Source organism: Saimiri boliviensis, chromosome 8 (assembly GCF_048565385.1).
Source record: "Saimiri boliviensis isolate mSaiBol1 chromosome 8, mSaiBol1.pri, whole genome shotgun sequence".
Lineage (NCBI taxonomy): Eukaryota > Metazoa > Chordata > Mammalia > Primates > Cebidae > Saimiri > Saimiri boliviensis.
The window spans coordinates 20,012,889-20,039,991 of record NC_133456.1 but is presented as its reverse complement, the minus strand read 5'-3'; the positions used below and the strand labels follow the sequence as shown (position 1 = coordinate 20,039,991).

Below are 27,103 nucleotides of genomic sequence, written 5' to 3'. Positions count from 1 at the left end.
CCCAGCTACTTGAAAGGTTGAGGCAGGAGGATCATCTGAACCCGGGAGGCAGAGGTTTCAGTGAGCTGAGACTGTACCACTGCACTTCAGCCTAGATAACAGAGCGAGACTCTGTCTCCCGTGAAAACAGGAGGTTCTGAGAGAGGAAAAACATGCTTGCGTTCATTTTAACTTGGTGTTTCTCTATCCAGTTTGACCTCGGGACTCATATTTTGCATAAGCCCTCAAGCATCCCTCAGCAGTCACTTTGACCAACTTTGGGACTTTCCCAGGTCGCACAGTCACGTGGCTGGGAAGTGGGAAGGACTTTGGTAGATATGGCACTGCACCCACATGCAGGGCTGTCCTCATTCTCCTCTTCCACCCCCAGGTGGAGATGCTAGAACGAAAGTATGGGGGGCGCCTGGTAACCCGCCATGCGGCCCGCACCATTCAGACGGCGTTCCGCCAGTACCAGATGAACAAGAACTTTGAGCGTCTGCGCAGCTCCATGTCAGAGAACCGCATGTCGCGCCGGATCGTGCTGTCCAACATGAGGATGCAGTTCTCCTTTGAGGGGCCTGAGAAGGTGCACAGCTCCTACTTTGAGGGGAAGCAGGTCTCAGTGACTAACGATGGCTCCCAACTGGGAGCCCTGGTGCCCCCTGAGTGTGGTGACCTCAGCGAACCGACCACCCTCAAGTCTCCGGCCCCCTCCAGCGACTTCGCGGACGCCATCACCGAGCTGGAGGACGCCTTCTCCCGGCAGGTGAAATCGCTGGCCGAGTCCATTGACGATGCCCTCAACTGCCGCAGCCTGCACACTGAGGACACGCCGGCCCTGGATGCGGCGCGGGCCCGAGACGCCGAGCCCCAGACGGCCCTTCACAGCATGGACCACCGCAAACTGGACGAGATGACGGCCTCGTACAGCGACGTCACCCTGTACATCGACGAGGAGGAGCTGTCGCCCCCTCTGCCCCTCTCGCAGGCGGGGGACCGGCCGTCCAGCACTGAGTCGGACCTGCGGCTTCGGGCTGGGGGCACCGCCCCGGACTACTGGGCCCTGGCCCACAAGGAGGACAAGGCCGACACAGACACGAGCTGCCGGAGCACGCCGTCACTGGAGCGGCAAGAGCAGCGGCTGCGGGTGGAGCATCTTCCGCTGCTCACCATCGAGCCACCCAGCGACAGCTCCGTGGACCTCAGTGACCGCTCAGAGCGGGGCTCGCTCAAGAGGCAGAGTGCCTACGAGCGCAGCCTCGGCGGGCAGCAGGGCAGCCCCAAGCATGGTCCCCACAGCGGCCCCCCCAAGAGCCTCCCCCGAGAGGAGCCTGAGTTGCGGCCCCGGCCCCCCAGGCCCCTGGATAGCCACTTGGCCATCAACGGCTCAGCCAACCGGCAGAGCAAGTCTGAGTCGGACTACTCAGACGGCGACAACGACAGCATCAACAGCACATCCAACTCCAACGACACCATCAACTGCAGCTCCGAGTCGTCGTCCCGAGACAGCCTGCGGGAGCAGACACTCAGCAAGCAGACCTACCACAAGGAGGCCCGCAACAGCTGGGACTCGCCCGCCTTCAGCAACGACGTCATCCGCAAGAGGCACTACCGCATCGGCCTGAACCTCTTCAACAAGTGAGTGCCGCGGCGTCCCCGCAGGGTGGGCGGCACTGGCTTGCTGGGCCTTGGCAGGTGGGCTTGCTGGATCCTTTCAGGTGCGGAGCTTGAGGTCCAACGTGGGCCCGTGAGGGTAGGAAGCTGCCACGCAAGGTCAGTGGCTAGGAGGGTGCCAGCGTGTGTGCTGAGGCCCAGCCCTTCCTGGGGCTGCCGTTGGGGACGGCAGCACACACAGGCTGAGCAGGGGCCGAATGAGGGCTTTCTGTGCTGAAGCAACTTGAGTCCCAGGCCTTTCTGCCCCGTCACCCCTGAGTCCCCCACAGCGAGTGGGGTCTGTTGGGCCATGCCCTGCCCAGCTGTGGATGTCAGGCCTAGGGGTGATGTGGGACACAGAGGCCTTTGAGCAGGGGTGTGACCAGTTGTGTCGTTGGGGGCAGGGGAGGACAGGCCAGACCCAGGGCCGAGTCTTGTGGGGAGCACAGGGATAGACACAGGCCAGTCCTTGGCCATGTGTGGGGGTAGGAGTGCTCAGGGGCAGTTGCTGGCCGGACCCAGAACCGTGTCCTGTAGGGAGGGAACTCAGACAGACGCAGGCCAGACCCCGGGCTGTGTCTGGGGGTCTTGGGGAGCTGCATGAGTTGGGTTCGTGGAGTCACTGCTCCCCGAGGGGGTCCTGGAAAGGTGCCATCGTGAGAGCAGAGCCAAGGAGCGATGGGTATTTAAAGCAGACTATTCTTAGCACAGCCAAAAATAGCAAAAGGAAGGGAAGGAGGGCCGAGCACTTGGCCTGGGGGATGTGCAGGCTCCTGTCCAACCTGGGATTTTTTGTTGTTTCCACTGCCTGGGCCACTGGGATTTGGCCTCATCAGATGCTGGCCTGGTACCAACTCCCCTGGGCTGGTGGTTCCTGACACACATCTTGGGAGCCAGGTGCAGACGACAGTTTTCCCAGAAGGTCAAACTAGGGTGGTGACTGGTGCAGTGCGGTGGGGCCTGGCCACCTTAAAGCCAGCGCCTGAGCTGTCTGTTCTGTCTGCCCCCTGTCCTCTCTTCTCCTAGACTGGGGGAGATGGTGCTTTTGCGCCATTCCTGGGACACATGGAAGCACTATCTTGGGGTGTCAGAGAGGCCTGTCTCAGGAAGAGCCTCTGGAGAACGGTGCATTCACTTGGGGCCAGCCAGGGGCTGTGGCTTACTGGTTTACTCAGCTAAGAACTAAGAGTCTTGGACATCTCACATCTACGAGGATGCTCTCTCCTGAGCTGCCAGTCTGCCTGTGGCTTGCCATAGAGTACAACTGCTCTCACTGCTGCACCGGCCACAGCTGGAGCAATATGCTAGATGGGGGAGGGTCGCGTCCTGCTGGCTCACCTGACATGGTCCCTGAAGTCTGTGCCCTGAGCAGTCCCCACTGCTCCTGGGCATAGCCCAGCCCTAGGATCGTCTCTCGACCCAGGCCCATTTCCCCTAGAGGGGAGGCTGGGGTCCCTGCAGAGTAGACAGGTGGAGGCCAGCAGCGGGGAGAAAGGCCAGGAAAAATCCACCTCCCTCAACCAGCCAGCTTTGGTCTGTGTAGATTCTTATTCAGTTAACTTTTAGTGCTCTGTGTAGCAGGTGAATGCATTCTTTGCGGAAGATGCAAGCCTTGCAGCTCAGGATAACATCCTCTTGGACTCAGCATGTTGCGTTGCAGTCTCTCCTTCCAGATTTTTTTTCCTGTGCATTTGTGTGCACTCCGGGGAACTCCAGACAACCTTGGTTGAGAACACAGCTTTGGGGCCTGGCTGCCTGGCTTTAAATCGTAGCTGTCCCTTGTCCTATCTCTATGTCCTTGGCCAGCATAACCCCCGTCCCACAGTGGCCACATCTGTGAAATGGGCTGATGCCGGGAGCATCCCCCCTGCCAGGGCAGTGAGGGTGAAGCATTGGTCTGTGTGAAATGCTGAGAGCAGGACGTGGTGCAGGATAGGGCCTCGCTATGTTTTAGAGACTACTGTTGGATCTTTGCTGGCATCATTTGGGGCCCGGCACTGTGATGCTGTCTTATGGGGGTGTCGTGAGCTCTGCACACAGGCTGCCTTGCTCCTGTTTGCTGCTGTGTGGTAGTCCCCGCCGTGGCTAGGCCAGTTGCTTCTAGCTTTTCACAACTAGCACTGGTGTGACAATAACTATGATCCTCACACACACGCCCGGCAGGCCCATAGATGAGATGGCTGGAAGTGGAGTTGCCGGGTCTTAGCTGGGCACATTTTTAGTTGAAGTAGGAACCGCTCTTTTCCTTCCCTTTCTCTGGCCCTGCACCTGTGTGCCACCTCCACTTCTCTCCCTGCGGGTGGTGTGTCCCAGCCTTTGCCCAGCCTCCAGCACAGCTCTCAGTTCCCAGCAATGAAGCAGTAGACGTTCCTGGTGCAGGCCTCTTGTCTGGAGGGACACCCCCTTTAAGGGAATCACATATTAAAGTGAGAGAGCCAGCAGTGAGCGGGGAGGAAGAACAGAAATGAAGCCTGAGAAACTGGTGCGAGTTGGCGGGGAGGGCATCCCGAGGGCTGCCGAGGGGACTGCTGAGGTCTACCAGGCGTCCAGATGTTCCTCCGGGCATCTGCTGCTCACTCCCACCCAGCTGGCAGTCCTGCGGGAGGGTGGAAGTGGGGGAGCCAGAGGCAGGAGGGTTTCAGCCCTGGCTCTGCTACCTATCAGCTGCGGGACCTGGGGCAACTCCCTGAACTCTGAGCCTCACTGCCTGCACCTGGAAAATGTGCAGTGGATAGCAGCTGTTGTGGTCAGCTAGGGCTTCTGTGCCCGGAGTGAGTGCCACAGGAAGGGAGCTTCCAGCGCTGGGCTTTGGGAAGACCCAACAGGTGTTGTGATGGGCCGAGCGGTCAGAAATATCAAAAATGGCGAATTCTTCCATGTGCTGACAGTGTGCCAGGCACGGTTCCCAGGGCCTGTCATGCACTAAAGCACGCTCCCCTGGGCAGTGGGTGAGCTGAGGCTCACACAGTTGGTAGGTGACTAGGGACATCACACCCTGGCCACTTGGCTCCTGAACGCATCCTCTTAATATCCATGGTCTACGGAGTGCCACTACAATTATAGCCCTGGGCTCCCATCTCCTTACTGGGTGACAAATCTGTACACTGGGTCCAGGAGGCAGAGCCACACCACTTGTGGGAGGCCACACAGCCCTGAAGCACGGGTCCTGGGGCCACTGCAGCACGTGGAGCTGGGGCAGGTGCCCAGCAGGGACCTCACTGAGTCTGTCGCCTCCGGATTGGAACCCCACCCCAGCGTCTTCTGCTCCTGTACCTGGTACACGCCCGCAGGGGTACATGCCTGGCTGTGTCCACTTCCTTTCTGTCACATTCCTCCCTGGCATGGGCCCAGGTGATCTTGTCAGAGGTGGGCCACACCAGACCTCTGCCACCTCTGCAAGAGTGTCCTTGGCCTCAGAGCTGCTTCATGATGACACAGGCACTCTCAAAAGGAAGTGAGATGCTTGTCTGAGGAACATGTTTGCAGTGCCTGGGTGGCTGCCTGGGTGGCCACCTGGCGTGACAGTGTGGTTGGACTGCTTGCTAGGAGCTTTTCACTGGGGCCCCTGAGGACCTCCAGCACAGGGCCCTGCACCTGGAGGCAGCCCCTTTCTGTGGACCTGGCCTCCACTGCACTCGGCACACAGTCCCTGGGGCCCACCCATCAGCCTCAGGGACCATCCACCTGTTGGAGCTACCATAGGACGGAGGCAGGGGACACTGTCACTGGGAGCCTGCAGGGAACATGGCTGTTTCACCCTTCTAGCGCCCCTGGCGGCCATTCCCCTCCACCTGTGGGAACAGGGCTCAGAGGGTGCCCCTGATCTGTGCATTCCAGCTCTGTACTCCTCGTGTTTAATGTGTCTGCTCTCATTGATAAAGATAGCAGCAAGCAGAGCCTGTACCAAGTGCCGGCCCCATGCCGAACACCTTCCGCCCATTGTCTCACTGAATCTTCACAGCAATCCTGGGAAACATATGTGCTGGCAGCCAGGCCGAGAGCCCAGGCCCAAGCTTAAGGCCACGTACCAGAAGTGCTGGCCCCAGAGCACGTGTGGTGCTGCTCCCATAGCCTGCGGTGCTGACGGTCTAAAGGACGGGCTCTATTAGGAGCACTTTGCGCTTGGTCTTTGGAGGTTGGGACCCTGCTCCCCTAGACAAGGGCCACTGTGAGCTGTGGCCCTTGATGCCACCTGTAGCCCAGGATCCCTAGCCCTACCCTGGATCTGAGGTGGCTGGTGCTGCGCCTCGGAGAGGAAGACAGCACCAAGGGAGGCCCTGCGGGGGTGCTTGCCACACTTCAGAGGGTAATTCTCCTGCCTTCTCTCTGGGATCGATACTGGGGAAGCCACTTGGGTTCACGCTACCAGAAAGTACAGTGTAAAAGTCAGAGCTTGATGGAGCAGGCAGCCTCAGGAGGTGGCGAGCTTGCTGGCCCTGACAGTATGGGAAAGGCTGGAAGTGGCACCTCTCTGCAAGACCTCGGGGGGACTCGAGTCTGGGTTGCAGGTGGGCTCAGACCTCTGGCCAGGAGGATCCTTGGGCAATCCAAACCCAGTGTTGGTCTCTTAGTTAATCATGGCCTTCTCTGTTGCATATGACAGGAACTCAGTCAAACTGGGTTGAACAAAGAGGCTTTACTGGTTCATGGACCTGAAAAGTCCTGGGTATTTCTTAGCTCCATCTGCCTCAGGGTAGGCCCTGTCCCCCTGCCAGATCCTTCTTAACCCAGGACAGGAGGGCCATTAGAAGACCCCAAGCCTGTAGCCCAACCTCAAGGCAACCCCAGTAGACAGAAGAGAGATTCTCTACCCTCATCGGCTCCTCATGGCTCTCGTGCCTCTCCCTGAACCACTTCCTTGGGCAAGCAGGATGCAGGGCTCTGACTGGCCTGGAGTAAAGAGTAGAATCTGCCCACCAGGTCTTACGGCCTGAGCTCGAGTCCGTGGGCTGGGACACCTGAAGGCCAAAGCTAGGTGCCTGGGCATCCATCCTCTTCCACATCTCTTAATCATCCTGAACAGTTAAAAAGGACTGGAGCCAAGCACAGTGGTACATGCCTGTGGTCCCACCTACTTGGGAGGCTGAGGTAGGAGGATCACTTGAACCCAAGAGTTGGAGGCCAGTCTGGGCAACACAGCAAGACTCATGTCTAAAAGAGAGAGCGAGAGAACTCTCTTCTGCATCCTGCACACCCCTGCTGGGAAAATATCAGGGTAAGCACTCAGGGCTTGACTCCAGCAGGTAGGTGTTGCCCACATGCAGTCCACAGCCTTGCAGTGGCTCTTCCTCAGAGCCTCACATAGCTCACTCTTCCCACCAGCAGCTCAGCTTGCAGCCGAATGACCATGAGAGGTGCGTGTGCAGGAAGTGACTGGTGTGCAGTCTGTGCTCACCTGTCACACTTGAATCTCAATCAGCATCTGATGTCAGGAAAAGCTGGCTCAGCCAGGCTTAGAGAGGCAACTAAGGCCAGACCTGAGAGCACACTGCAGGGATGGAGTTGGGGGGCTCCAACTATACTGCCTGATGGGGCATTTTAACGGGCAGCAGGGCCCGGAGTGCAGAGGTAGGTCAGGTGTAGATGGTGAGAAGGTTGCAGCCAGCACCTGTTGATGCTGGGTCCTTACAGGGTGGAGGCAAGAAGAGCTGAAGAAAGAGTAGCGGGTGTACACAGAGGGACGATGGGGATAGGATGACTGCAGAGTTGTACAGAGTAGATTTTCAGCAACAGGAAGGGCGTCCAGAGGGTAGAGGGAATATTTAGGGACTTCTGGGGCAGAAGTGTGGATTATAAGTCCCAGCACTCTTCATCTTGCTGGGCAGCCTGGAGCCAGTTTTTTGACCCTTCTGTGCCCCCATTTTGTTATCTGTCAAGGATTTTGTGTTGGCTGAGTACGAACTTATGGGTTATTCACAGTAACTCTGTTGTATGAGCTGTCGTTATCCCCATTATACAGAGACACAGAGAGGGTAAGTAACTCAACCTGGGTCTCCCAGCCAGAAGTGGAGCTGAGACAGAAGTGCAGGCTTCTGGCTCTCCCAGCCATGGCCCTGATGCTTGTACTGTAGCATGTTTCTATATCCTCGGACTTTACCTCCTCCTGTCTCCCTCTCCAACTAGAAGGCGTTTGTTGAGGTTGGGGACCATCACTGTGCCAGCATAACACCTGGCCAGCGTAGGTGCTCGATAAATGTTTGTGGAATGAATGGAGGTGGGTGTCCATAGGGGACGGTTCAGCTTCCCGCTTGAAGTGACACAGACCCCCTCGGCTCACAGTTGAGTGGCTGAAGCACGTCCTACAGCCCCCTCCCTAGAGTGGCCAGAAAAGTGAAGTCCTACTGCGAGAGGAGGCAGTGGGGGCCCAGGGCCACACCAAAGGCCAACCTCCAGCCTGTGTGATGCTTGGTAGACCTCTGGAGCTCCGTGAAGGGGGCGCGGGTGGATGGAGAACTCACCGCCCAGCAGGGCCACTACCAACAGATTGGGGAAGGAAGGGCATCACTATATGAGCTAGGAGTGGGGGAGGTAGCAAGGGCCCAATGGCAGGGGATTCCCACCAGTAAATGACAGCTCTCTGGCCAGCTGTCTGCTGTCAGGGGGGGTTTTGAGGACCTGTCACTCCTTCAGGAAGCCTTGTGGAGACTCCCAGCCCTGCCCTGGAGCCAGCCCCAGCCAGCTGTCCAGTCACAGCTCTCCCCAGCTCCCCTCGGGTCAGTGGCAAGCTCCTTGTCACCCGCCCAGGCCCCATCACTGGGCATCCTCGCTTCTGCAGCATTGCCCTTGAAGTCTGCCAGGTGGAATCCATCCCCCGTACTAGGTTAAAGCTGAAAGCTGACGCCATCCTGGACTCACTGCTCCTTGTCTTTCCTGCTCCTACCTCCACTGCCCCACCTCAGCCACCTCACACCACAGATTCCCTCATCTAATATTGACACCTGTGCCCTCAGACTGTGTCCTCGACCTGGCCCCCTCCCACCTCTTCTGCAGCACGCCTGGGTGTCCGCAGAAGCCCCTCACTCAGCTGCCAGCTGGGCCCTGGCCTGTGATCTCTCCAGCACAGCATCACCCATGTGGACTTAGAACCCCCATCACTGCTCTCTTCACAGCACTCTGGGCCTTCTCAGCCCACCTGGGAGAAAGCCAGACCCCTCCCTGTGGCCTGCAGCACAGTGCCATCTGCCTGGCGGCCTACTGCCCTCTTTGCCTCCCCCCGGGGTCCCTTTGTTCAGCTTTGGAGCAGCCTCTCAGGTCTCCCCATTCACCTCAGGGCCTTTGTCCTCACTGTCGCCTCTCCTCAGAAAACTGCCTGATCCCTGAGTCTGTGTCCCCTGTTGCCTGTCCAGACTAGGCCTCTCGGCTGTACCCACAGGGGCCCACAGCCTACTCCCAACCCATGTTCACCAAGTGAAGCCTGGCACAGCAGACACATGGTGCTCCCCGATCCCGAAGAGCCCACATGTCCACCTCCCGCAGCACCCTCCCCGCTTCTCCCCTTCCCCCTGTGCTCTGAGTGCCTCCAGGGCCAAGGAGCCTTGTCCTGGAAGTCCCTGGACGTGGCACATTAACACCAGCGGGTGAATGGGGGCAAAAAGAGAGAGCAGCCACTGGCCGGGGAAGCGACAGAAGGCGGGACCCGTCTGGGCCTGGACCTGGGCACTGCAGCAGTGGCCTGGAGGGACCAGGCAGCCTGGGTGTGGGGCAGAGCACGCACCTGTGTGGGAAAGGGAGCAGGCAGCAGGGAGTGGGAGCAGCCCAGCCCAGCTCCCCCAGTCACTGCCATAGGGACCAGGGAGCACCGGCCAGGGATGCCAGAAGGTCTGATTTTTCAGAAGCCAGAAATCCAGATTTTTTGTACACTCTTCCAGTTTTTAAATACTAGCAACTAACTAGAATTCTTTTTGTTAACGGTGTGTGAGCCAAAGAAAACCCAACTGTAGGTGAGCCATGGTGACCCCTCCCCTGGAAGCTGAGGGAGGGAGAAGAGGGTATGGGCTAGGGCTGGCATGGAGCAGGGTGGTGAGGACCCAGGATCTGCTCTGGCTGTGGCCGTAGAGGCCTGGGGCATTGGAGCAGTTCTTGGTTGGAGACCCCGAATCATAGGCATGTGATCTTGTGAACAGTGAAACCCTGGTCCTTCCGTCCTGGGGCCCTGGGGCAGGTAGGGACCAGTGCCACTCCATTACCACTTCTGTGCCAGGACAAAGCGGGCTGGTAGCTGCTCCCTGCCACACTCCTGGGGACAAGCTTAGGGGTGTGGCCATCCTGGGGTAAAAATAGCAGGGTCACCTTGCAGCCGGGAGGCTTGCTTTCACTTGCACGTGGAAATGCAGTGGTGGCAGGGCACTGCTATCAACCAGGAGCTGTGCAGGTTATGCAGCAGGTGGACACCGGCTTTCATCTCCATTCCCCACTCCGGGGACTGAAGAATGCTGACCTCTACCCACTGGGTTAAGGGGTCAGGCCCAGCCCCCCAGTTAGTGGATGACCCGGCCGATTACACCGTAGCACGGGTACTGAGTGTGCCATGAGGCAAGAGAGCACAAGCCACACTGGGCCCCTCGTGGACTCTTGAGGAAGCACATGTCCCTGGAGGGTGTCCCAACTGCTTGACAGCCCTCGGTGACTCTGAGGACTCAGGGCAGGGGGACATGGAGCCGGTCTGGCCTGATGGCTCCACACAGCTCCCTGAGTGGCCTGGCAAACTCCGCAGAGAATGACACCCATTCTCCAGGGTCACATGTGTGGCCATCTTCAAACCCCTCCTCTCACACCAGTCTGTCCTTTGTTTTTGAGACAGAGTCGTGCTCTCTTGTCCATGCTGGAGTGCAGTGGTACAGTCTCAGCTCACTGCATCCATGCCTCCTGAGTTCAACGATTCTCCTGCCTCAGCCTCCTGAGTAGCTGGGATTACAGGCGTGAGCCACTACACCTGAGTAATTCGGGATTTTTAGTAGAGATGGAGTCTCACCATGTTGCCAGGCTGGTCTGGAACTCCTGACCTCAGGTCATCCACCCGCCTTGGCCTTCCAAAGTACTGGAATTACAGGTGTGAGCCACCACACCCGGCCCAGTCTTTCTCCTTTGACCACCAGGACCACCCTGCCAGGTCAGCCAAGCAGGAGACAGACAGACCACAAGATGGGCAGGACGTCTGAGGCCGGAAGGGAGAAGAGGCCTGCCAGGGCTCACATGGCCCGAGTGCCACAACGGAGGCAGGGCCTGCTCCCAGGGCTAGTATGAGCAGCAGGGTCAATGCCATGGCCCCGCAGCCTGCCTGGCACTAGGCCCCATCAGCCCACAACATGTGCCCCTTCCTACCCAGGCCTGGCTCTGCACACATCTTGGGCACTGAGAGGCTTGAGCCAGCGGAATGACCCATGCTCTAGGGGCCTGGTCTCCACTGGACACACTCAGCACTGCAGGGCCAGCCCTGCTGCCGGTGCTGTGGCCTCCAGCTAGAAACACTACCACTCTGCACTTCCGTCACGCTCCCATGAATTGGGACTTGGCATAGAAATCTCTCATGGTACTTACTGAGTGCGTCGTTGCAGGCATCTGACTACTTCCTCAGTGTTTACAACAGGGAAGCCAGGGCCCCTGGAAGGCCGTATGACTGTTGGGCTCCCAAGTCTGGGCTCCTGAGCACCTCAGGTAACCAGAGTGCTGACCTCCCTGAGTGGGAATCCGGTAAGTGAGTTTGCACAGGGTGCCTTGCAGGCGGCGTAAAGTGAGTGCCTCCTGCTGGTGCTGTGGTTGCTGTTTTATTGCCTGTTGACAGGTGGAGGGTTCCAGTCTGCTCAGAAGTGCAGTCTGGGGCAGTGGCTTTCACACTGAGGGGAAAAGGGAGTTGGGCCGGACAGGGATCCTAATTCTGAATGTATGTGTGGAGTTTTGGGGCCAGTGCTGGGTAGCCGAGAAGGTACTGCAGGCAGGGCAGGAGAGTGACGGCCTGGCTCCAGCACCCACGGAAGCACCCCTGCAGCCAGCTCAGCCCATTCTTTGTACAAGGTCTGGATGAGTCTAGTTGAAGACTTTTGTACCAGGCCACCCACATCTGGGGTTTGGGACAGAGCAGGATGCCTGGAGCCCAGGGTCTTCCAGTGCCAGCCTGGGCTCTTTAAGTCCCCACTCAGGCAGGAGATGGAACTAGAGACTCCCAAATGCCTACAGGGATGAGGGCTGGTGCAGTTGGGCAGGGAGGGAGAATGTCAACTATCCACTGAGCGGAGATCCACCCCCCAGCTGCCTGGCAAGTGGCCGGGCAGCTGGGGCTGAGTATGCTTCTCATCCCACCCCAGGAAGCCTGAGAAGGGAGTCCAGTACCTCATCGAGCGTGGCTTCGTGCCAGACACGCCCGTGGGGGTGGCCCACTTCCTGCTGCAGCGCAAGGGCCTCAGCCGGCAGATGATCGGCGAGTTCCTGGGCAACCGGCAGAAGCAGTTCAACCGCGACGTGCTCGAGTGAGTTCTGCAGGGTGGGACCCAATTCCACACGTGCCCTCATGCACCCTGGGCATACACAGGGCCGGGCCTACCCTGCTTGCTGGGACATGGACTGGGGCCCTACTTCTCTCTTCTTAACTTCTAGACACACACATGCAGATGCCCCACATCTGCCCAGCACGCAGGTGGGCACCTGCTGTCCGACACACGGATCGCATTGCCAGTCCACTTGCCCTCTGGCATGCACCCTAGCCCCTCCCTTCCCTCCATCCCTAAGCACAACTGATCCAGCCCAGTGCTGAGCATCACAGCCCTCAGTGACCCACGTTCCTGCAACCTCGCACAGCAGGGCTGGCAGGAGCCAGCAACTGGAGGTCAGAGCCCCTTCCCCTGGCCTGGCTGCCCTCCTCCTGCATGGACTACAGGCCCTACCTGCTCCTGGCTCACCCCTGGGGAGAGCAATAGGGAGCCAGACCAAGCGAGCTGCCTCCCTGTGGGCAGCTGTGCCAAGCTCTGCCCCTGGCTCATTCTCCCAGCTGGGAGATTTGGGCTGTGTGTCTATCCCTACCTCCTGATCCCACAGTTCCCCCCAGCTCAGAGAGCTGGCGAGCATAGCACTCTCGGCTACTTGAAGCCCTGCAGAAAAATGGGTTCCCAACTCTCTGAGCCGGAACAGTGGGCCAGGAATAGCAATCAGAGCAGAGTAACATGCTGGCTGTCCCATAGCAGAGGCAGTCCCTTCCAGCCGTGCAGACCTGCCCACGTGCAGCCGAGGGGACCAGCGAGGGCCTGGGAGCAGGGGCCCAGGAGCAGCAGTCCCTGGAGCACGCGGCCTCATGTTCCCTGGGGCTGGCAAGTGCACCTGCCGTCTCTGCTGCTTCCCTAGGAGGCAGCGGGTGCTGTCGCCCTTTTGGTCTCATAGGTGGGGAAACTGAGGCTCAGAGTGGGAGGGGCTGGCCTGGGCACACACCCTCCCACACACGGACTCACTCGCGCAGGTACTCATGTAGTCCCAGCCCCACACCCAGGAGGCTACATGTGGACAGCACATGACAGGCACCAGCAGAACGTCTGTGCCCGTGGTTGGCCAAGCATGCAGAGGCTGGGCGCCTTTCTCCCTGCTCAGCACCTGGAGAAGCCTACTGTATGGATAGGGTGCTACCGCCCCTCCCCTCTTTGAAGCAGACCTGAGGAAATGTCCATGGGAAAGCCCAGGAGCTCCTTGGTGAATGCCCAGCTCCCGCCCATCCCCTGCAGCCATTCCTACACTGCCCCAACTCCCCACTCCAAGCCGGTCCCTGATCCTTAGGAAATCCGCACATTGTTCTCCTCATGTCAGAAAATAGCAGTGGCCTCAGGAAGTGGCAGACTCCCCCAGGCCACCACCCCAGGCATCTGTAGGGCCACTGCTCCTGCTGCTCAGCAAATCCTGCCTGCTCCCTGCTGCCCTCTCCCCACTGCTCCACAGCCACCTTCAAGTCTGTTGCCCCAGGAGGCCTTGAGCGCTCGGAGGAGGGTGGAAGCAGCTGCATCACCCCCGTGCAGGGATGGCCCTGGGAGAGGGATCAGGCCTGCCTAGCCAGGCCTCTGCCCCATGGGAGTGACCGAAACATCATTAGGGAGCTGGGCCAGAAGGTGGAGCCTGCCCCAGAGTTCCTGGTGCAGGGGTCACCATAGGAAGGACTGGAAGGGTGTGCTGGGGGCAGGGCCATGGGAAGAATGTAGAGACATTCATCAGCCACCCCTCCAGGCTCTGCGCCACAGATGAGAGTGCATGGCCCATTCAAGTCCCTGGAAAAGCACCTGCAAAACCCAGCCCACCACCCTGATACTCTCCTCACAAGAGGACAGGCTCATTCGGAAAGTTAACACCCTCGGCACCCCTTTCCTCACTGTGAAAATGGCAGCCAACTCCCCAACCCAATGCAGAAGGAGAGGAGACTCACAGTAACGTCCACTGTGTGCCTGGTGAGGGCTGTGCTTAAAAATGTTTGTCTCTTGAGAAGGGCTTTGATCCAAATAACCATATGCTCTGCCCCTCTGAGAAAACTGTCCATGTAAATACAGGCACACATGCTTCCCTAGATCCAGGGGCTTCACGGGCTCCCCAGAAACTGGAGGTCTTTTTGCTGCATTCTGAGGGCTCTTGGCTGATAGAATGGAGTCAGGCAGGGGCCCTCCCTGCCAGTAGGCAGCCCATTCCTGAGACTCCAGGCACCACCACCTGGGCGTGGGCTGGGTGTGTCGCACCCACAAGGGGTGTTTATGTGGGACCATCTGTCTCTGTTCCAGCTGTGTGGTGGACGAGATGGACTTCTCTGCGATGGAGCTGGACGAGGCCCTCAGGAAATTCCAGGCGCACATTCGTGTCCAAGGGGAGGCTCAGAAAGTGGAGCGGCTCATCGAGGCCTTCAGGTGGGGCCCGGGCTGGCTGAGGGTGCTGCATCGGGGGAGGACGGTGTCCCCAGCTTCAGAGCCCGAGGATGGACCAAAGGCTGCATCCCTGCCATCCCTAGACAGGGCCTTGTCTTCCTGAGTAGTGCTTTTGGGGTGATGGTAGTGGTCCCTCCTGCATTCCAGGCACTGTGTCGGACTCCTTTCAGCCATTGTGAGGTGGTGTGGGTGGAGGAGACTGTACTGATTATTCTAATTGTGTGAAGATAAGGAAACCGAAGTTGAAAGAGGTTATGATCGCGACTGCTAGGATTCTGGGTGTTCAAATCGGGATTCTGAATGCTCTTCCTCCAAGTTCCCCACAGCTCTGCGTTCATCCACGATCCATCCGTCTAGTCATTCATTTGCTCATTCACAAGGAGCGGCACAGTGACTCAGAGCACAAGCCAGACAGCCAGTTGCCTGGTTCAGTCACCGACTCCACCACTTACCGGCTGTGTGGCCCTGTGCTGGTTACTTAACTTCTCTGTGCTTCATTTCTTCACCTGTGAAGTGGAATAACAATAACACATACCCTAGAGAGGGGTGCAAGGACAAAATGACACAGGACACATGGGCACACATAGGCTAGCTCCTGACCCAACAGTGAGCCTGTGTCACTTTGCAGTCCTCCATTCTGGGATCGCATGCAGACTGGCTGTGGAGGAGTCTGTGTGTTCAGTGCTGGGTATGAGTGGCACAAGTCAGCTGCTAACCCAGCCCTCTGGGCTCAGCACCAGTGGTGGGTCAGGAGGATTGAGGATACAGAGGGAGGACAACCCCAGGGCCCTGGCGGGAGGCAGCATGCACCCACTTCCTTCCAGGACGGCTTCCTGGAGGGGAGGGCACTAAGCTGGGCTTATGAGCCTCAGTCCTGGTACTTTGCCTGGCTCCTCTGCTCTGTCCCTGCCTCTTGTCACCTGCCCCTCCACGAAGTCACCAATGGAGGGGCTCCTAGGGTGGCAGCGGTAGTGGCAAGCAGGCTGACACTAAGACGGGGGATGTTCTTGCAGCTGTTGGTCCACGGCTGTTGAACCTGAGGCCCTTCGGTAGCCATGGCTGAGACAGGCGGGGTGCCTCTCCCTCTGAGCTGGTGTGGAGAAGGCCTGGGCTCCTTTCACCTGCCCTCGAGGGCAGACTTGACACACTGTGACATTCCCATTGCAGGCAGCAGGGAGAGGGGCCCAGCCTTGCAGGGCAGGAGGGACTGCAGTAGAGTGAGGGGGGCGAGTGGGTAGTCAGGGCCAGCTCTGACAGGCAGGCATGATCGTCACTCACCAGAGGCAGGAGCTGAGGCTCAGTGGCGCGTGACAGCCTCTGCTGGTGACAGAGGGGCTGTGTTTCTTGCTGCACCGTGGCTCTGACCCCCTCCCTCCCGTCCCACAGCCAGCGCTACTGCATCTGCAACCCCGGAGTGGTGCGGCAGTTCCGGAACCCAGATACCATTTTCATCCTGGCCTTTGCCATCATCCTGCTGAACACCGACATGTACAGCCCCAATGTCAAGCCCGAGCGCAAGATGAAACTGGAGGACTTCATCAAGAACCTCCGAGGTGAGCTGTCTCGGGCGGTTGGCCATCTGCAGGCTTGCTCCCGCACCTGCCCCGGCCAGCCCTCCCCAGGTGTGAGGGCAGACAGGGGCGTGAGGCAGCCTTGAGCTGGGGAGCTGGGCTCTAGCACGCCAGGGCCTGGCATGGAGAGGCCTTCGGAGAGCACAGCACAGATGACTGAAAAGAGCACTGCCTGAGAGGAGCCCCCGTGCGACACAGGCCAGGGCCTCAGCGTGCTGGGAAACCTTCCTCACGGGGAAGGTGACACTGTTAGCTTGTCCTTGAAGGATGAAACTGGCATTTTTCTTTGTCTTTTTACCTAAAAGCATGTATTTTAAAAGGGGACTTGACATTGCTACTGTAAATGGAAAACCAGTAGCATTTGCCTTGTGTAGAAAGTAATTATAAAAACAAATGCAATGAAAAGAAAGCAGTGCTGCTGAATTCTAGCCAGTGCAGCTTCCGGCTGCTGGCACTGGGGTGCAGACCTGGCTCCCTGCCCTCGGGGAGGTGGGCAAGTGCCGGGAGGTGTGGGTGTGGGGTCTGTGGGAAGCGAGTCCTCCTTTCGTGATCAGAGACAGGAAAGGAGCTAAAAGGCCGTGACCTTCTCCTAGGTAGCTCCATGCCAGCCCAGTGTGTCCCTTGTGTGCCCCAGAGTCCCTGGAAGGGAGAAGGCACTGTGTCCCTCTGCCCCTGTGGGAACCCTAGCTGCAAGAGCTGAGGGTGAGTTGTAAGGACAGGGACTGAGAGTTCCTTGGAAAGGGTGTCACTGTTTGTCAAAGCAAAGAAGAGCCGGTGTGAATCCAGCCCGGCTTTAAGACTGTGTGGAGCTGACAAAGCTGTTCATTCTGTTTGTTCAGTGGTGGTTCTGCCATCCCCTCTCCTTGGACAGGGTCTCTCTCCAGGGAGCAGCTCCAGCTCCACTTGGGGGTCTCAGGTGCTCTCACCTTCCCCTGGTGGTGGATGCCACTGTGGCAGGAACCCCAGGCAGCAGAGGTTACGGGGAGATGGCACCCGAGCTAGGCTCCAAGACCAGAGTGGTTCTGCCACCTCCCTTGGGAGGCAGGAAGGGGTGCTGAGCGGACTGCAGGATGGCTTAGAGCTCACAGACAGCCATTCCCTGCACCCAGCAGTCACTGCATATGGCCTTCTACTACGTCGGAGGGGCATGGCAGGCCCTAAGTCTATCGAGTCTGTAGTTCCTGGGAACCAAGGCATCTTGGGCGCTCCCAAGGGCCATCAGTGGACACTTTGATGGTGCAACAGATGTACTTCCAGGCCCAGGTGTCCAAGCAGCAGCCACGGGGTTGGGCCCTCCTCTGCATCCACCCAGGGCCTCCCTTACCCTGAGCCGCCCCATGGGGCTGAACCTGTTTCTGGGATTTACAGCCTCCCACATGATCCCTGATGGAGGCTGGCCACTCATCACCTCCAGGAAAGCCAGCTGTGTGCTGCATGCTATTGGCAACCTAGGGGGAGTTTGAGGGCCTCTGATTTCTTTTAATTAATTTGTTTTATTTTATTTATTTATTCATATTTAGAGACAGGGTCTCCCTCTGGCAGCCCAAGGGCAGTTTGAGGGTCTCTGATTTGTTTAAATTTATTTGTTTATTTATCGAGACACAGTCTTACTTTGTCACCCAGGCTGGAGCTCAGTGATGCAATCACATCTCACTTTACCCTTGACCTCCCAGGCTCAAGAGATCCTCCCGCCTCAGCCTCCCAGGTAGCTGGGACCACAGGCACAAACCGCCATGCCCAGCTAATTTTTAATTTTACTTTTTTCTAGAGGTAGGGTCTCACTGTGTTGCTCAGGCTGGTTTCAAACTCCTTGGCCTCAAATGATCCTCCAACCTTGGCCTCCCAAAGTGCTGGGATTACAGGCTTAAGCCACCATGTCTGGCCTGATTTTTTTTTTCTTACTTTAGAACCTCTTGCATGTCATCTGGGACGCACCTGAATGAGAAATAACAGGAGGAACCAGTCAGAAATGACTGGCCCAGAGCAGAGGCTTGGCGGGCAGGGCTGCTGAGTCAGGTGGTGGCCAGCCCACACCCCTGTGGCAGCGGCTCTGTGGTTCCTGTCCATGGTTGCACCCAGTCCTGCCAGCTGTCTGGGCAACAGGGTGGCAGGAACCTCCCTGCTTCCCATAGAAGGGGCTGAGCACCCCAGTCTCAATGAGGGAGCTGCAGGTTCTGTCTCCCAAGCCTGGGCTGTCCCCACCGAATCACCCCTTTTCAGCCTGGAGCTCAGGGACGTTTTTTCTCATCATCCTTGTGCACCCCAGGGTCACGTCAGCCAGGAAATGGCAGAGGCCGGGCAGGTCCCTGGTCTCCCGGAGCCAGCCTGGTGCTCAGTGCCGAGTCCACAGACAGCTTGTCCTTTTTGTAGGGAAATCCTTGCCCCCACCCCAACACATATCCTCTCTGGAGTGGGTCACCCCAGTGTGTCCAGCGGGTCCTGCAGCAGGAAAGTCCTGGGGGCTGGAGGACTGTGAAGGAGGAGTAGCTCACCACAGACGCCAGTCTAAGAGTGTTTCCTTTTTGTTAAAGTTTGCTTTAAAATTTTTTTATATTTTTATTCACATAGTTGAAAAACCAGAAAATATGATCCAACAATTGTGCTCCTTGATATTTACCCAAATGAAATGGAAAGTTAGGCCCATGGAAAAACCTGCACACTGATGCTTATAGCAGCTCTATTCAAAACTGTCAAAACTTGGCAACCACCAGATGTCCTTGAGCAGGTGAAGGGATAAATCAACTGTGTTCCTTCAGACAGTGGAATAGTGCTCAGCATAAGAGAGAAGTGAGCTATCGACCATGAAGAGACGTGGAGCGACCTTAAGTGCGTAGCTCTGAGTGAAAGAAGCCAGTCTGAACAGGCTGCATGCTCTGTGATTCCAACTCTATGACATTCTGAAAAAGACAAAACTATGAAGACAGGAAAAGGATGAGTGGCTGCCGGGGGCTGAGGGAGGAGAACGGGTAGGCGGAGCTCAGAGGACTTTTAGGGCGGAGACACTGTTCGGTGGGATGCTGTAATGGTGGATGAGGGTCGTTCTACATTTGCCCAAACCCACTGAATCACAACACCCAGAGTGGACCCTAATCTAAAACACAGACCTCGCATGATACTGATGCCTCAATGTAAGCTCATCATTGTGCCAGTGGAGCACTGTGGTGAGAATGGCAGCAGCAGGGGAGGCTGTGAGTGTTGGGGGTCAGGGCATACATGGGAAATCCCTCTGCCTTCTGCTCAGTTGTGCTGAGAACCTCAGACTGCTCTAAAAACAAAGTCTATTTAGGAAAAAGGAAAATACTGGAAGGTGCCTAGCAGAGTTTCCCTCCCAGCCTGCCCTGCCTGCTCGGGGCATAGCCTCTGCCCCTGAACGTCCTCGGTTTCGGCTTCTCCTGGCCGTGCCCCCTAGCTGTGCTGTGCTCATGCAATGCACATGTGCAGGAATGACTTTACCGTCTGCTACTTGGCACTTTGCTTTTCCCACTTAGTAAATCTAAGAAATGGCCCATGTGCTTTACTGTGGCCTTCCTCACTGTCCTTGGCAGGTGGGTAGTAAGTAGCCTGTCATGCTGGTATATTAATGGGTACACAGGTTACTTCCAGCATTTTGCCATTTAGAAACAGTGCTGCAGTAACTTGCATGCATCTCATTTCCCATGGGATAAGTTCCCGCCAAATGCAGTCAGTGGACCAGAGGGTGCTAGAACTTGTCATTTAGACAGGCATTATCAGACAGGCATTGTCAGGTTGCCTTCCCTCGGTTGGAGCATCTCCTGTCCTGCCAGCCATCTGTGGGAGACCCCTCTTCCCCAAGCCCTGCAGCCCTTCGGACTGCAGCCTGGTGGAGGGGTGAGGGTGGAGCTCACTGCAAAGTGAGTTTGCGTTTCCCACATGTACAGGGTGTTTCTCTGCTCACGGCAGTTTTCAGAGTGGGGAGGAAGAAAGCGGTGTGTGCTTGTGGTTAGGGCAGCCCCAGGTCAGAGCCCAGCTCCCAGCCCCCAGCCTCTGCCGGCGTGATGTGGGCCAGCAGCAGCAACCACTGCAGCACTCTGACCACTCAGATGCAGAGCCGGGCACGCCCCAGGTGCCCCTCGTTTCCTCACAACGAGCCTGTGCTGTAGGTGACCTATTTTAGAGGAGGACACCAAGCATGGGTGACACAGTCACTCCTCCATAGTCACGCAGCTAGTAAGGGTGAAAGTAGAACGTGGCTCCAGGTCCATCGGAGCCAACACTCACACACCCCAGCCTCCTTACACTCCAGCCTCCCCACACCTCAGCCTCAGTCTTCCCATCTGTGGAATGGAGATGCACACTTAGCAGGACTGTGGTTAGCATGGAGCAAGGTAGCATTTATAAAGCCCTCTGAACATGGCTTAGAGGTGTCTCAGCCCCTGACACGCATCACCTACTAGTCCGGGTCAGATGTGCTGGGACTGTTCCTGGTAAGAGGACTCAGGAAATTTGTGTTGACTGAAAATGTCCTGTTGCCATGGGCCTGCCTGGGAGGTCTTTGGTTCTGTCGAGTCTGCTGGAAGGTTCGCTCCTCTGATTTGCTTTAGAAACTGGTAAATTGAGTGAGCCTGGGGCCCACCCTGATATCCAGCTGCATCCCCTGCCCAGGTGTGGACGATGGCGAGGACATTCCCCGGGAGATGCTGATCGGGATCTATGAACGGATCCGTAAGCGAGAGCTGAAGACCAATGAGGACCACGTGTCCCAGGTGCAGAAGGTGGAGAAGCTCATTGTGGGGAAGAAGCCGGTACGTGGTGGGCCCGGGTACCACCTGGGCGGGGCTGCCTGCCAGGCCTTCTCACGCCCACCCACCCACTCCATGTGGTCCCTTCCAGCAGGGCTGGTGAATTCTGCCAGGGCTTGGGGGTTTTCCGAGCAGCTCCTGTCCTATTTGCACACAACGGCTATTGACTCTGCATTACATCCGAAGAGAGCCAAGGCTCCTAATAATCGGGCTGGGGTTGTGCAGTGGCTCGGTTCTGGGCCTCTGACGCTAGTGGCCTTTCCTGGGTGGCCCAGGAGTCCCCTGGGAACTCTCGGAGAACTCTGCCAGCAAGAGCGGGTCCCCCACATACTGGCTGAGTGGAGCCCAAGGGGAGGTGTAGGGAGGGCACTTGCAGCATGGGCCTGGGCATGGCCTTGAAACATGAACACCCTTTTGTTGGTTTTGCGTTCTCCCGCAGATTGGATCCCTGCATCCCGGGCTCGGCTGTGTGAGTATTTTTCTCTGCTTTTACCATCATGGGTAGCCCACTGCCATGGGAAAGCCTAGCATCCTCAGTCACTCCACCAGCTCCCCAGGCTCCCAGAGACCGAATGCTGTGGTTTAAGTTCCTTTCTGGGGCCCAGACCCCGGACCCTGCGCCTGAACAGACCCCGGCCTGTCCTCTGAGGCCCTGCCCTGTCTGCTTCCCCACCCTGCTCTGCGCTCCGTCCCCCACATTCCATGCCTTGGGCTCTCCCAGTGCCCGCCTCCTCACCCCCAAGACCCATCCTCTGCCATAGCTTTGTGGTGTGCCCACACGCCCCAGAGCACATGCACACAGGGTGACGTGGCCACTCGCCATGACACTCCTCATGGATTGGCCTTGTCCCTCAGTCCTGAAAGTAGCTCCCCTTTACCAGCTTCCCCTGCAAGAGACCAGGCTCTTCCTACTTCCAGCCCTTGCTCCCTGACCCTCCTATCTTCTCTCCTTCACGCCTTTGCAACCTGAGCACCCCAGGCTGGGCCACATTTTTCCCCTCACCTTAATGCCCCCATGAGCCAAACTCAGGCAGCCCTGGCCCAGAGCGCCCCTGGCAGAGTCAAGCCCCTGGCCTCAGGGCAATGATCCTAGGGATCCACCCCTTTGACCCTCTCCCCTGTCCTGCATGAACCTGAGCACTCCCAGAGGCATTGGGTTTCAAGGGCAGCTGGAGCTATGGCCATGTTGGGGGCTTGCATGAGCCGTCAGGGGCATGTTCAGGGCAGGTATGTGGAGTGGAGGATGGGGCCTGGACAGGTGCCACAGAATGTCAGCTGCTGGCTCAGGATTTTGGAGTCTTTGGGGCATCAAAGCTATAGGAATATTTTAGGGGGAGACTTGGTAGGGTGGCGAAAATCCTGGGGCCTGGAATCAGATCCTGGCTCTGCCCACTCCCTGGTTTTGTCTCTACTTACCCTCTGTGCCTCAGTTTCCTCATCTAGAGTAGATTCTCTCTGTAAAGACTTTTGGGCTGAGTGGGCTCATGTCTATGACCGGCACGTTGCGGGGACTCAAAACGTGACTTGCTGTCTGGCCAGAGACTCCCAGGTGAACATGATAGTTTAAGAAGCCTGGTACCTGCCCAGAAGAATGGAAAGGAGGTCTCCGCAGAAGCAGGGGCCCATCCCTAGTCCTTCAGGAGACCCGTGATAATGGATTTTAAATAGTAGCTCCTGAGGACAGAGTATGGGTAACTGTCATGAGCCAAAAGACACATCTGCTCTTCATCTGTGGGGGAAGGCATTTTTTAACCCAAGGCCCACGCACCGGGTTGCTAGCATGTAGGCTAGACTTGTCCACTGTGGCCCCCAGGGCTCCTGGAGGAGAGCTGGGCAGCCGTGGCAGGACAGCCTCTCCCTACACAGGTGCTCTCTCTGCCCCACCGTCGGTTGGTCTGCTACTGCCGGCTCTTCGAGGTTCCAGACCCAAACAAGCCCCAGAAACTCGGACTACACCAGCGAGAAATCTTCCTGTTCAACGACCTCCTAGTGGTACGTGGCTCACCCACAAGGCGTGGTGGTGGGAGGGACCTCAAGCCTGAGCCCAGGGTCCGCGTCTGGCTGTCTGAATGGGGGAGATGTGCACACACGTGTGGGTGCAGAAAGGGGGTTCTGCCTGGTATCTCACTCACACTGATGCACGTGGAGACAGACCTCACTAGCTCACGTACAGGTCCAGAGGGGAATCTTTGGCTTTAGTGCAACCTGTTTCCAGAGCCTCTGTCAACGTCACCAGCACTCCCGTGTGCTGTCTGCACCTCTACCCTGTGCGGCGCTTCCTCGGGCAGGCCCCTTCTTCAGGCAGGCTCTGTCCAGGAAGAAGAAGGAGGCCCTGGCAGCTCCAGACCTGATCCTGTCTGCTGGGCAACTGTAGAATCCTCTTCCTAGACTGAACAGAGGTTGCAGAGTCAGTCCCTGTCACTGCACATCCCTCCCTAAGCCTCTCCGGGCTGGGCAGGTGCAGTGCTTTCTGATTGGCTAGGCCTGAGTCCCAAGCCCCACCTCCTGGAGCTGGTCCCTTCAAGACCTATGGATTGAAGGAAACAAGGGCTGGGGCGGTTCCCCCAAAGGGTATTGAGGAGCTCTTGCCAGAAGAACGGTGGCACCAATGGTAGCCAGACGGGGGCAGAAGTACCCACTGTAGAGAGGGGAGAGCTTGTCCTTTGAATTTCTGTACCTCCTGCATGCCACGGGCTTTCTTGCCAAAGATGCCCATGTTCTTGATTGGGTGTGAGGACTGGCCACTCCTCTCTGACCACTGATGTTGAAATCGGACATGTAGGTTCAAATCCCTTATGAAGAACTCCTGACCTTGAGTGAATCCCTTCATATCTCTGAGCCTCAGTTTTCTCCTCTGTAAGATTAATCTCTTAGAGGGTGGCAGGGGTCCAGTGAGGTCCTGGACATAAGAGCCTTACATGGTGCCTGGCATGCCCTGAGGACCGGGGAGATGCAAGCTCCCTTCTTCTCTCCCCAGCCTAGCCTTTGGCTGCCACACTGGAAAGTTTCTCTCCTTACTGCAGACCAGGATAGCGGCCAAGGACCGTAGCGGGCCAGCAGAAGTTCAGGGATCACATCGCTAGCCCAGGGCCAGTCTCCCTGCGGGCCGTCACCAGGCATAGCTTCATACTCTGTTTGTTCCCAAGGGAGGAAGCCATGGCTTCTTCTCAAGATCAGCGCTGCTGAGCGCCACCCCTGCCACTCAAGGTGGCAAGCCCCTGTGTTCACCTCACCTGGCTGTGGGAAGGCACTGAGTGAGCTCCGTGATGTGAAGGGCCTGCCACCTCTGTGCCGGGTTGTGGGGCTTTGGTGCCAGCCAGGGTGGCATTGGAGTTGCAGGGACAGGAACCATTGTCCAAGTCTTAGAGTGGAAGGCCATGCCCTCCACCCACATTGGCTTGGCCCCAGCCCCCACCTCCTGACTCTGAGCTCCAGGAGGGTCCTCTGGCCAGAGGTTGCATGTAGTCACTACCCCCCGAGACACTGCAGCTCAGCTCCGTCTCTGGCTGCCTCCAGGTCACCAAGATCTTCCAGAAAAAGAAGAACTCAGTGACGTACAGCTTCCGACAGTCCTTCTCTCTGTACGGCATGCAGGTCCTGCTCTTCGAGAACCAGTGTAAGTTGGCCCCAGGGCCTGCCTGGAAGAGTGCATGTCCCAGCTTACGCACTTTTTCCGGGCTGCTTTGAGGACAGAACCCCAGGGGGCTTCAACACTCACCCCTGTTTCATCCCCAGAGCGCACACTGCAGCTAGGAGCTCCGGTGAGCAGTAGGCACAGACCCTTAGCAGACCCATCAGCCAGTTGAGCCTGATGTGAGAACAGTGGACAGACTGTTTTTACTAGTCCTTTGCTTCTTGCAGGTGATAAGATTTTTAAATTTATGGCAGAAATACATTTATTTAAATAAAATGTTGATAGAAAAACATTAAGTCATATAGATGATACGCAAACATGGCCCAGAACACAGGCAACAGCAACCCCCGAGTGTCCGCGGAAGTAAGGAGCTCAGCCCATCCGCCTGGGGCAGATCCCAGCTCTGGCTCTGCTGCTGTGTGGCCTGGCTCTGCAACCCTCTGGCCTCTGTTTCCAGGGTCGTAAAGTAGTGCCTGCCACAGGGCCACCGTCATAGCTGCTGCAATGCAGTGTTTTGCAAGGGTGAGTTTTGATGCCCTGCTGGAAGGCCCTAGGTGAGGCCTGGGAGCCTGGGGATTTGGGAGGCTCACACCTGCAGCACCCCACTGGCTTCCATTTTACCTTGCTCCTCCCACTCTCCACTCTTTCTCTTCCCTCTCCTTTGTCCCTTCCCTGTCAGAAGCTGAGCCAGTCCTCATGGGCTGGGGAGCAGGGGGCTACCTGGAGTGTCCTGGGGAAAGAAGCTGAGTGTCCCTGCTTGAGCAGTAGGGGTCCCTCATCCTCTCAGAACTAGATGTCACTAAGTGTCCAATCAGCCTTCCCTCTGCAGGTTAAAACAGTGTCAGGAACCCACAGCCAGACCATCCAAAACCACAGGCCTTGTGCCTGGATATGGAGCTCTCTGTCCCTTTCTGTCTTCAGTGGGACCAGGGACAGTCCAGCAAGATCCCCTGCACTCCCCATGTGCCCAGTGAGGAGCACGGCGTCCCTGCCCCAGCTGCCTCCCCGCCTCCTGGCATCCCTGTCCCACCGCGGGCTGCGAGTCATGCCTTGCCTGATGTCTCACATGCCTTGCCCTGGTCCCAGGGGAAGCCAGTGCCACCCCCACATTGTCTTGACCAGCAGTAACCCACTCTCTGAGAGGGTGGCGTTGACCCCTACCTCCCAGGGCTGGAGTGAGAACTTAGTGAGATCCCAGCAGCAGAGCTCCTAGCAGGGGCCAGGACCACTGTGGACCGTCAGGGCAGAGGCTGTACCTGGATCATGTCTAGGGTCCCAGGGCTTGGCCTTAGATCCTGGACACTGGGTGCTGGCAAGATCCAAGCCTGCAGCCTCTGTAGGAGATGCCGTCATGCCAGGAGTCTCAAACTGGCAGCCTGGGAGGCAGGCCCAGCTCCATTATCTTTTGTATGGTTTGCATATTTTTTAAAAATATGCTGAGCCAGTCTCTACATCAAAGTGTAGATATTTTGGGCCTCTCTGAAATCAGTCAGAACTTGGTGTCACTAGGCACATATTCCCACGTGGCAGTAATGGGCTGCATGTATACACGTGTGCACACGTATGCACATACACAGGAGCACTCTGCAGCTCGGAGTGCACCCACAGGCCCACCTGGCCCACCTAGTCTGAGCCAAAGCGGGCTTGATGCTCAGTCCAAGAACCTTCAAACATCCCGTGGCTGATGGTCAGCCGGGTGACTCCCGCTTCAGGAGCTGCACTGCCAGGAGACCAAAGCCCCAGGGGCCTAGAGAGCCCAGAGGTGGCATCAGGCAGGTCTGGGAACAGGGTTCCTTGCTTGTGGGGTGCCCACAGTTCACCCCATGGGAGCTGTGGGCCACAGGCCATTCAGGATAATATGGCACTCACTGCTATCCAGAACTGTCTGAGATGACTAGAGAAGACCCCCACCCTCCTCAGGACTCGGCACCTGGCAGAGTACCCAAAGACCTGGAAGTCAGGGGCCTAGTCTCCACGACCTTCAGGTCGGGGAAGAATGGCAGCCCCAGCAGCCTTCCCTGAGCTCGGCCACTTCTGTCCCTGAGTCACATGTGGAGCGACACAGACCATCTTTCCCAAGTCAGGAGATGAGGTTGCTCTGTGTCCCTGCAGCCTGCCACTGTGGAGGCTGGACTCCAGGCACTTAATCCCAGGCTCACGCATAACTCAGCGCTACTATTGTTTCCTGACCAGAGAGGAGATTGCAGAGAACACATTGAGACCTGTGGGCCTCCTCCCGTCTCCTTCTCCTTTGCAGACTATCCCAATGGCATCCGGCTCACCTCATCTGTTCCCGGAGCAGACATCAAAGTGTTAATAAACTTCAATGCTCCCAACCCCCAAGACCGGAAGAAATTCACCGATGACCTGCGGGAGTCTATTGCGGAAGTCCAGGAGATGGAGAAGCACAGGATAGAGTGTGAGTACCTGGCCTCGAGGGCAGGAGATCGAGACTGCCGGACCCTAGTGCTTGCCTCCCCGTCTCAGGGCAGTGACTTCTGAGGCCACAGAGACGAGATGTCCCCCAGTCTATTCTGCCCTTCCCTGCAGCCACGTGATGGGGCAGTCTGTGTGCCCAGGCTTCAGGAGGCACAGAAGGGGGTCTGATCCGGGACCCGACCTACC

The 27,103-nt window shown here is 57.6% G+C and overlaps 1 protein-coding gene across 17 annotated transcripts in view; it reads left to right on the top strand.

Moving 5' to 3' along the window:
• IQSEC1 (IQ motif and Sec7 domain ArfGEF 1) overlaps positions 1-27,103 on the top strand; it is a 383,968-nt gene that overhangs the window by 344,740 nt on the left and 12,125 nt on the right. For all 17 annotated transcript variants that reach the window (XM_039477279.2, XM_074404072.1, XM_074404071.1 and 14 more), the window contains 9 exons: positions 371-1,620; positions 11,937-12,098; positions 14,373-14,495; positions 15,900-16,066; positions 20,708-20,847; positions 21,284-21,313; positions 22,711-22,836; positions 24,361-24,460; positions 26,736-26,897. In XM_039477279.2, the coding sequence (XP_039333213.2) occupies positions 371-1,620; positions 11,937-12,098; positions 14,373-14,495; positions 15,900-16,066; positions 20,708-20,847; positions 21,284-21,313; positions 22,711-22,836; positions 24,361-24,460; positions 26,736-26,897 (2,260 nt within the window). The remainder of the gene's footprint in view (positions 1-370; positions 1,621-11,936; positions 12,099-14,372; positions 14,496-15,899; positions 16,067-20,707; positions 20,848-21,283; positions 21,314-22,710; positions 22,837-24,360; positions 24,461-26,735; positions 26,898-27,103) is intronic.